This window comes from Schistocerca cancellata, chromosome 5 (genome assembly GCF_023864275.1).
Source record: "Schistocerca cancellata isolate TAMUIC-IGC-003103 chromosome 5, iqSchCanc2.1, whole genome shotgun sequence".
NCBI classification, from domain to species: Eukaryota; Metazoa; Arthropoda; class Insecta; order Orthoptera; family Acrididae; genus Schistocerca; species Schistocerca cancellata.
The window spans coordinates 339,940,409-339,951,934 of record NC_064630.1 but is presented as its reverse complement, the minus strand read 5'-3'; the positions used below and the strand labels follow the sequence as shown (position 1 = coordinate 339,951,934).

Here is an 11,526-nt window from a genome sequence, read left to right as displayed (position 1 = left end):
GAGTACATTGCATTATGCAGTGTGAATCTTATTCCGACCATTCAAGCCCTCCACAATTTCCGTGGCACAAGGGACTCTAGCAATACCGATATGACACTGTTTATGCTTTTTTTGGTTTGGAAACACACTAAACATGTACTTAGGCACATTATCCTTCCAAATTGTCCTGCTTCAGATGATGTGCAATACCAGTACTCGGGGATTTGATATCTGTGTGCAGAAGAAAGCTATTTCAATCAATCTCAAAATAGTTAATACGGATATAATTTGCTATGAAGTAGCATCCTACAAAATTTTGTATGTGGAGACAATTTTCATCTATATTCACATTTATAACGAACTGAGTTTTTTCGAGTCCCTACAAATAGTGATGAAGTCTGAGGATCTAGTTCATCAAAACAGAAATCCATTCCCAACCTGTAATGAGAAAATTAACACTGGAAAGTTACTCTGATATGGTAAATCATTCTCTCACAGGTAAATTTTAAACAGAAACTGGCAAACACAAATTCTAACTGTTGAATGATTTATGCATGTAATATTAGCTGTATTTTACAATATCTATTTCCTCTGCACTATTGTTTTCTGTAACTAGACTGCTGCCAGCAAATTAAACACACATAAATGCCAAGAAACATTCTAAATTAATGTCACAGAAACAACCATTAAATAAACTGAAGCTATTGTACAAAATTATGCTATATCAAACTTAAGTACTGTTTATTAACAGTAATTTGAAAGATGGTATTATTAATATTGCTTCACGAATATAGTAGCACAAATCACACTCACCTCAACACTTGTAGAACTTGGACCATCATCCCACTCGTCAGACATAATTTAGGACTACCTGCAACATGTTTTAAAAATCATACACAAGTACATACAATGGTGTAAAGACCAAATTCTTATAAATCCATAGAAAATAATTTAATACATAAGTTGATTCAATACATTATGCCACTTCCTCAACATCCACTCTCACTCCCACAATGGAATGTAACTGGGGCAGCCACTCAGCAATGTCTATGAGAATCTCCAGACCCGAGTGTGGATAAAAAGAGCATACTGACAGTATTTATTTTCTTTGGGTATTACTTCTTTGAATGTCAGTTGAGGTGGCAGACTTAATAGGTAGAGCTTTTACGTATCAGTATCTTACTTCCTGGTACTGTTTAGCATAATGAACAAAGAAGAAAAGAGAAAGAGAAGTAGGTTGATGGAGTTAAAGGGACCAAACTACAATGTTATCGACATCATTAGACTCTAAAGTCTTTGTCTTTCAAGCTGGGGCTAGTCCCCAGAGGCAAAGTACACAAAAGATAAATCCAAATATACTTTATTTTATACTAGACTCAAGGAAGCCAACAAACAAAGCAAGCAGAAGTGTGAGACAGGTAGAAGAGTGACAATGGCAGAGTTGCCCCACCCAAAAGGTAGCTGGAGGACACAAAGACATTATACAACCAGAAGCATACCCTTACACTTAAGTGCCTGGCAGAGGGTTCATCAAACCATTTTCATACTACTACTACTACTACTACTACTACTACTACTACTACTACTACTACTACTACTACTCTACCATTCCCCTCTCAAAAAAGGAATGCCTAAATCTTTCCATTCGAGCTCTGATTTCTCTTATTATGATGATCATTTCTCCCTACGTAGGTGAGTGTCAACAAAATATTTTCACATTCTGAAGAGAAAGTTGGTGACTGAAATTTCGTAAATAGACCTCGCCGCAACAAAGACCGCCTCTGTTTCAGTGACTGCCGCCACAACTCGTGTATCATATCAGTGATACTATCACCCTTACTGAGCGATAACACAAAACGAGCTACCCTTCTTTGCCCTTTTTTTATGTCTGCCGTCCATCCTACAAGGTAAGGATCTCACGCCGCAAAGCAATATTCCAGCAGAGGCGGACAAGTGTAATATAGGCTGTCTCTTTAGTGGGTGTGTTGCAGCTTCTAAGTGTTCTCCCAACAAAGCGCAGTCTTTGTTTTGCCTTCCCACAATATTATCTATGTGGGCTATCCAATTAAAGTTGTTCGTAATTGTAATTCCTAGGTATTTGGTCGAATTGACAGCCCTTAGATTTGTGCGATTTTTAGTATACCCAAAATTTATCAGATTTCTTTTAGTACCCATGTGGATGACCTCGCGCTTTTCTTTGTTTAGTGCCAATTGCCACTTTTCGCACCGTACATAAATTCTCTCTAGATCAATTTGTAATTGGAATTTATCATCTGATAATTTTACTAGATGGTAAATTACAGCGTCATCTGCAAACAATCTAAGGTGGCTACTCAGATTATCACCTACATCATTTATGTAAATCAGGAACAGCAGAGGGCCTACGACACTACTATGCAGAACGCCAGATGTCACTTCTGTTCTACTCAATGATTTACCATCTATCACTACAAGCTGTGACCTCTCTGAGAGGTAATCACAAATCCAGTCACACAACTGAGACGATACTCCATATGCACGCAATTTGATTAATAGTTGCTCGTGAGGAATGGTGCGAATAAAGAGCTAGCTGTGTTGCACAAGAATGATATTTTCTGAATCCGTGTTGGTCATGTCTTAGTAAGTCATTTTCTTCAAGGCGATTCATAATGTTCGAGTACAGTATAAGCTCCAAAATCCTACTGCAATTGAGATCAGTGATGTGGGTCTGTAATTCAATGGGTTACTCCTATTTCCGATCTTGAATATTTGTGCAACCTGTGCTACTTTCCAGTCTTTAGGAACAGACCTTTCGTCAAGCAAGCAGTTTTATATGACTGCTAAGAAAGGTGCTATTGTATCTGCATACTCTGAAGGGACATGATTGGTATACCATCTGGACCAGAAGACTTGCCTTAAGTGATTTGTTTCACAGCACCTAAGATATCTACTGTTCTGGTTTCAAATTCTGGAATATTTACTTTGTCTTCTTTCTTGACGGAATCACGGGAAACTGTGGCACCATCATCGGTAACATTTCCTTGCTATCGCGCAGTGACAGCACTGACTTTTTTACCACCAGAATCTCTCTGCATTTTCTACCATATTTTGAGACACTGTTTCATTGTGGAAACTATTAAAAGCATTTCACATTGCCACCCGCACTAAATTTCAAGCTTCTGTGAAACTTTGCCAGTCTTGGGGATTTTGCGTTCTTCTGAATTTAGCATGCTTCTTTCGTTGCCTCTGCAACAGTGTTCTGACATGTTTTGTGTACCATGGTGGATCACTCCTGTCTCTAACTTATGCGGTATGAATATCTATTGCTGTCGATACTGTATCTTTGAATTTGAGCCGTATCTCATCTACACTTACATAATTAGCTTGGAAGGAATGGAGACACTCCGTAGGAAGTCATCAAGCGAAATTTTAAATGTTTAAATAGACATAATTTGCATTAACTTTTAGTGGTTTTGGTTGATATGGTTTTGAGCCTCACTACAATGACCTTGTGTTCACTAATCCCTGTATCCATCATGATGCTCTATATCAGATCAGGATCATTTGTGGCTAAGAGGTCAAGTGCGTTTTCGCAAGCATTTACAATTTATGTGAGCTCATGGGCTAACTGTCCAAAGTAATTCTCAGAGAAAGCATTCAGTACAATTTCGGACGATGTTTTCTGTCTACCACCGGCTTTGAACATGTATTTTCGCCAACAAATTGAGGGTAGGTTGAAGTCTCCACCAATTATAAGTGTATGAGTGGGGGTCGGGGGGAGGGAGGGGGGTGGAGTCAGTAGAAGGAGCCAATTATTATTTTGGTATGGCTGTTGCAGGATCTACTACTACCAACACAGCACCACCTACTTTATTTAATCTATCCTTTCTGAACACTGTTTGCGCCTCTAAAAATTTAGGCGGAATTTATCTCCGGCTTTAGCCAGCTTTCTGTTCCTATAACCATCTCAGCTTCAGTGCTTTCTATCGGCACTTGAAGCTCTGGTACTTTTCCAACACAGCTAGGACAATTTACAACTACAATACCGACTGTTGCTTGGTCGATTCTAGTCTTTTCTTTGCCCTGTACCTTTTGACGCTGGAGCCCTTTTCAATCTTTTCCCGAGACTGTCTAACATAAACTCCCCAGTCCACGCCACACAGCCAGTGCTACTCACATAGCCACCTCCTGTGTGTAGTGGACACCTGACCTATTTAGCGGAACCCGAAACCCCACCACCCTATGGCACAAGTTAAGAAATCTGCAGCCTACACACTCACAGAATCATCTGAACCTCTCATTCAGACCCTCCACTCAGCTCTACCAAAGGTCCGCAGTCTGCCCTGTCGACAATGCTGCAGATGGTCAGCTCTGCCTTCATCTTGCTAGCAAGACTGGCGGTCTTCACCAACTCAGATAGCCGCCGGAAATCAGAGAATCTCTTCCGATCCATAACGACACACATCATTAGTGTCGACATGAGCCACCACCTGCAGTTGGCTGCAACCTGTACCCTTAATGACATCCGGAAGGACCCTTTCCACATCTTTAACGATTCCCCCAGTATGCACATGGATTGCACATTGGCTTTTTTCCCATCCTTAGCTGCCATATCCCTAAGGGGCTCCATCACCCGCCTAACATTCGAGCTCCCAATGACGAGCAACCCCAACTTTGCACTTGTCAGGACCTCTCAGGAAGACCGGCCACATCTGACCAGTGCTAGCACACAATCACACCAAGGAAAATTGCTACAGCAAAAAGATAAAGTCTCAGGAAAGAAAATAAAGATGATAGTCAACCAATGACAGATGTAAAAGACTAAGAAGAATTAAAAATGCAGGAGGGAGACTGGACCACCAAGCAAGGGCAGTCATAGGTCTCCCCCAGACAGAAGCAAGCAAAAGGGCATCCTCTAATCCCTAAACTGGCCAATGAGGGTAATGTGCTGTATGACACAGAGGAGTAAAAACAACTGAGTAAAATGTAATACCAAATCAGCCACTTTGGCACTGTCCACTAGTAACAGAGGTGTTGTCTCAAAGTTTAAGGTTTCACCATAATATGGCCAAATTGAGGCAGTCCAGTAGGATGTGGGTCACCATGAGATGGGCGCAACACCAATAGTGGAACGGATCCTCACGTCTTACAATGTGGCCATGGTTCAGCAAAGCATGGTCAATGCAAATCCAACAGGACAGTAGATTCCCTGAGAGAATCATGAATGGAAGATTGCCACATGATCATGGTCTTGCTCATGATTTGAAGTTTACTCTGAGAAGCCAGGGCACACCAATCCTCATTCCAAGCCTGCAACAACTCTGTGTTGGTTCCTGTACCCTCATTCCAAAGACAACATGCTGGTAGCCAATATTGCTAACTGGTCAGCATATTCATTCCCTGGGATCATAACATGACCAGGGGTCCATACTAAGATGACCAACTGTCCAGTGTGGTGGACGTCATACAGGAGATCCAGGGTTGTTCCCGTTTTTCTCCCTGATGAAAAAATTCCTGGGTTTTTCCCGGATCTCCTTGTTGTCCCGGGTCGTATACACCCTGTGGTTGGGATGGACAGTATGACAGTGACAAATGCATGACATCTTGGCAGTGGAAACCCAGAAGCCATGGCTTCTAAATACAGAGCCCTGTGAAAGCTCATTCTCTTTCATATGCTGAGTACTGTGGTGAAACATCAACTTGAACACACAAAGTATGGTGACATAAGAAGTTCCAAATAACAATCTGGAGCTGGCCCCAGACATCCCATTCACAGAAGGTAGTGAGGACATGACAATATGGTGTCGTAAGCCCTATGCGAGTCCAAGAAGACAGCAATAAAATGGTGATGCCACACAAAAGCTGACCAAATAGCGTACTCCAGGCACACCAAATTGTCGGCAGTAGAACAGCTGTGGCAAAAACTGCCCTAGGACAAAGCCAAAAAACCTAAGACTCCCAGTACCAACACAGCTGTCAGTTCTTTTCTAGTAATTTACTGAGAACATTGGTGACACTATAGGATGAGGAATTCCACCTTATGCAAGACACCTTTTTCTGTTTTGTTTCACACAGACATGTTTCAGCACTTTGTGCTATCTTCAGTGGGTTATTTTTATTTTCTAACTTACATGATGCTATAGGACACTTATTTTGATAGCTATTCTGCTACACCATCTACAACTTCTCATGGTTTTGATATTGTGGTGCTTTCTCGTATGTTGTTGGCGAAGTGAATAGGCTGGTTTTGTGACCTGTGGTAACTTGACACTGCACTTTCTCCAATTTTTCGAAACATAGGCAGAGTTTCCGCCGTCATTACGTGTTGTAGTGGCTGTGTGCACAGTAAACTGTTGCCCAGAGTCCTTCTGCCCCAGCCATGATGGGCACGTTCACCTGGGCTCACATGAGAAGTTTACCGCTCACACACCAATAGTGCGTGGTCAGGAGCTACCACCATGCAGATACCTGTTGACCCCCTCCACCCACAACAAAACAGCTACTGTGCTGGCTTTCGGGCATAGCAGCATTGCAAGAAAGAAGAGTGCAATGATAGGACATAAAGCTGGAATATATGCTGTACTGGGCAACCTTCACTGCACAATCTGCAGTTCTGTAAAATTTAATAATGGAATATCACATTAAACCTAACAAGAGAACCATACTATTAATAATAAAAAGGTGCAGAGGGCAAGAAAACTAGTGTCCAAAAACAAACCAAATCCAAGCACAAATTACATCATCCACTGGAGAGGTAGAGATCAAAAAGGAATAGTGGAAAGACAGACTTTAAGCACAGAACATGAAGTTGTGCTGCAAGGGCTGGCACCCCGTGGTGGCCAGACACTCACAACAGCCATTTTAGCCTCCAGGGTGGGGAAAGACTTCTTCGATAGAACTTTATTGTACCAATGTAGCTGAATTAAGGAAGTATAAACATGAAATACACCAAATAAGGACCAACAGTTTCAAAAACTGAAATCCAGATTGTGCTGTGCAAAGCACTTCTGTTACACAATCTGAGCACAGGACACATGATCGCCTAAGCTTATCGGAACACAGAACCACAGGCCCATTACATATTATGTAAACTGTCAATCACATCACATTTTCAAAGCGCAAACACAGAAAAAAAATGTTAAGCATTAAATGCGACAAATGGATATTCCGAAGTAATAAAAAATGTACAGTACCAAGCAAAGCAAAACTGTATCATTCGTCTAACTCAGAGGAAAGTTAAGGCGCACAATTCTAATCCTAGTCATGCTGGCAGCATTCTGCAGAATTACTATTGCATCATAATTCCACTGGATGGCTTAAGTTTATCTGCTTCAACAAACAAGTGATGTAACATTTCTTTCTGGCGATGTGCTCGATGGAACATATAATCAGATAGGCAATCTGATAAATGTTTGGACTCCATGGCATATCGTGGTATGGCACCTCTGATGTCTTACCACATATTATACACATTCTGTTTGAATGGAATGATCTTTCAGACTGGTTCACCCTAGGATGCTGAAGACTTTCAGTACCTAGAACTGTATGAATTGAAGCGGTTTGTCATCCCAGAAAGGATCTTTCCTTGTTTGTCTTAACACTTCCCTGGTCTAAAATTGTAAGGGTTCAATGATGCATTTTTTCGACCTCACTGAATTCAACTGAGCACCTGATTTCCTGAGATATCATGGCCTTCATTATGTTTCCTTTTCCTGAATGTCACCCCATCTATTTCAATAACACCTGGTCCCCTAACTTACGAATTATCACCCACTCAATACACAATTCAGGGCAGAAGGATGCCCAGTCAGTCACCACCCATGTCGACATGCCAAAAACTGTGACAAGTCTCACCATCTTCGGTTAACACGTAGAAATGCGCGTGCTGCAGAAGCTTTTTCATAGCGTCATTCAAGAATCATCTAAGCACTGTTCCAGAAACTGTGCTCGAATGTGCACAGTACACTTACCATGTGAGGACCCTTCCCCACCTTCCATCAATACCAGAACAATAACAACCCTCAGGCTGGCATCTAGGGCACACAGCATCGAGAGCATTCCGACAATCACAGAAGTACATTATGATCCACCAACCATAACCATAACTCTGCCTTTGTTAGTCTATAAAAAATTAGTTCACCCACAAGGCATCTGCAGCACTATGTTGAAGGCTGAACTACTACTAGACAGATGACAGTCTCCTTCAAATGAGTCCAAAGTTCGTAATAAATCACAGTACTCTATCCAGTATTTATACTGGTCAAAGAATGTTCAACCTACCTTGTCATTAATAATCTGCCATTTTCCTGAATGTCAAGATTTCTAATGGATAGACAGGAAACAAAGAGCATAACTTCTATTGATGGATGCAATTACTCATTATAACAAAGTATAAATTTCCTGTTTCACAAAAGTGTCCATTATTAAGCAGAGCTATTGCTTGATTACTTTGCAAAACACCTCTAGTGTCCATTGGCATCACACAAGCTACACACAACTAACACTACAATCAGATTTTTTTTCTTTGGAATTCATGGGCTACACCAACTCACTCAAACCATTTCATTCCAACCTAACCAAAACCTCTGGGTACATTACAGATCACTGTCGCAACCAGGTCTTTTGTGCCAATTCAAAATGTGTTCTGGTTTCCCAGACCAAACACACGCGTGGAAATCATGATATATTTGTAACAAGGAACACGAAGGTCATCGTTTCACTCATAGCTATTTAACCGTAGGTTGCTAAACCCTCCTGAAACTTGCAACTGCTGTTGGCAACAATTCATGATTCCTGCCAACTTTTGAGCAGAACATTGTTGGTATTGGGTGGAAAAACCAGGACACTTCGAACTTATTTTGTATATGACATACCATGGGGGATCTTTAGTCAGTGCATCAACTATGAATTATGACTTCCTTTGAGTAAAATATGGAGCAGTAAAATTTATTATGGTTTAGTAGCAAGGTCTCCTAAACCCCTTTAGTGTTCTAGGACACTACATCCTCAAACAGTGATATTGAATCTACAACATATTTCGAATAAAACATCCACATATTTCTCACAAACAATAACAGTATCAATACTTCATTCACATCAATTATAATGTCCTTTCACAGCCCCACATAACCACATCAGACGAAAAAGCCAGCTAATGTGTATGACAACCCAAATTATATATATGAAGCATAGGTTTTACATCTATAATGTATGTAGAATAATTTCAGAGTGTGCACATGACGAAATAGTAATGTTACAATTAGCCAAATATATCACATCCACTGTGTTCACTGTAATTGGCTAACTAGATTAGGTGTCCTGAGCCCATACTGTATAACAAAACCCCATTGCAAACTATTTCACAGTTTCCGAAGGTATATTGTCATATTTGGAGGATTTTATAACTGACTTGCTTACTGCACAAATGCACATTCAATGCTACAGTACATTAATGTCCAGCCAAGACATGTCCTGTGTCTCTCATTTTGTTGTGTTATATAGCCAGGAAGTCCGATACTAATATATAAAAATTTAACCAACTTAATATGTCACTAGGATTTTGAAGTGACATGGAACAACCTTTTAACACCAACAGAACAAAATCTCACTCCCAGAAAAAGACGGACAAACACCCATGACCAATTTTTATGTTATTTCGCATTTTCTTTGGATAATATCTTAAGAATGCTTCATGATATGGAATGTATTAGGTTCATATGCAATCTTAATCTAAGTCATCCAACTATGATGAATGTACTCCAGCCATATACATATGTACTCAGTTCCATTTGTTGATGAGTTAATGTTAATTAAAAGAAATTTCTATTTATCTAAAAGAACCTTCGGTAAACAAGAGATTTCATAGAAACAAAACAAATATGTAGAAAAATATCATTCATGGGTATTTCCAGTAGGAATCTGATGGAAGAAACAATTTGGCAACACTACTAAGCTGTAGCAAAAAGTATCTTTAATATTGTGTGCCTGTGATGGACAGTACAGCGGGTAGCATTTTGCATTAGAATTTTTTTTTACTGGTATGTGTGGTGCGGTATCTTCTTTTTTAACCACTACATAGCAATTACAGAAGGTTTTTGACACTAAATTACACCACCAGAATGATTAGCAACCCAGTTCACCATCACATAATGGTTGTCTTTCAGCCTTTAGTCAACCAGCCACTCTCTTAACAGAGATTTATGCCAAATGACAGGTCATTAATTAGGGTTAATGAAAACGTCCGATTCCACTCGTCTGCTTTGACCAAAGACGTCACCAATATGGCGCAGACAACCGTTCACAACAACTCCCATATCGTGACTATGTCATCATTACATAAACATGACAACACACTTGAAAATAGATCGAAAAGCCATCAAACACATATTCCTCCTATAATATAATATAACTAACGGGACAAGCAGGGGAAATTGAGGGTTTTTGGGTGGGGACAAACTAAAAATAAACACACGCCACAAAACCAAACGACAAAACCAGTAAAATAAACCGACCACAACATTCACAAAATCAACTATAAACAATATTCAACGGAATCTAACATTTCCCTTGACCTACATAGTTCAACAGAAGCTACCGATACCAATTCATACAACCCAAAACATACAATCACTTCCACAATCATCACTACCTCAAAAACCACAAGAAAACACCAAATTTGGAATCTAACACTTCCCTTGACCTTACAGGTCAACAACGCACAAAACCAACTCACCAATACCAACAACACAGCCCCACCACACACACGATTCAAAAATCATCTAACCAGATAAAAATGAACAAAAAAAATGACAACTCACCACATGAAAGCTCCGTTGCTGCCTACTAGACAACACACAACCAAACACACAACCAAACACACAACCAAACACACAACCAAACACACAACCAAACACACAACCAAACACTTCCCAACCCCCCCCCCCCAAAAAAAACATACTAACCAAAAACAAAAAACCATACACAGCCTACAACTAAAAAACCACAACAAAAACAAAAATCCACAACCACCCACCCACCTTCCCAACCACCACCAACCCCCCCCCCCCCCCCGAGCCACAGCCAACCCCAAAACCTCACTAACCCACAACCCTAGGCCTGTATATCTTACTAACAGCCCTTAAGAAAACCCTAAAAATACAATACCCCTCAAGGACACTCTTCCGCCAACAGTAATCATCTAAATGAGCCGGAACGTCGGAAGAGCTCCTCTTCCCCCTCCCTATAACAGATTTAACATCCCCCCAAAACCCTTCTATAGTATTTGTACAGGCCCCACTTCACAATTTTTAAACTTTACATTGTGATTGACTACTAAATGATTGTAACCATCCTGACCCAACCCACTATAACAAGCAAACCCATCAGAAACTGCAGTACTCCACTGTTATACATAATCCTGAATCAACCCCACTAACTACCTCTTTGTACAATTTTCAACAACCCTAAACAAACATTTAGAAGACCCAGACCCCGATACCATATCGCCACATGCAGTGCACTACACCAGCTTGGCCAATAATCCAAACAGCTGCAGGAATTTGATGAGTG

General features: G+C 40.5%; 1 protein-coding gene across 23 annotated transcripts in view; it reads right to left on the bottom strand.

The window, feature by feature from the left end:
* Nucleotides 1-11,526, bottom strand: part of LOC126188933 (ATP-dependent RNA helicase vasa) — a 135,417-nt gene that overhangs the window by 44,556 nt on the left and 79,335 nt on the right. For 6 of the 23 annotated variants that reach the window (XM_049930662.1, XM_049930670.1, XM_049930659.1 and 3 more), the window contains exon 2: nucleotides 793-850. The exons of the other annotated variants lie outside the window; for them this stretch is intronic. In XM_049930662.1, the coding sequence (XP_049786619.1) occupies nucleotides 793-837 (45 nt within the window). In that variant the 5' untranslated portion in view covers nucleotides 838-850. The remainder of the gene's footprint in view (nucleotides 1-792; nucleotides 851-11,526) is intronic. 23 annotated transcript variants of the gene reach the window in all.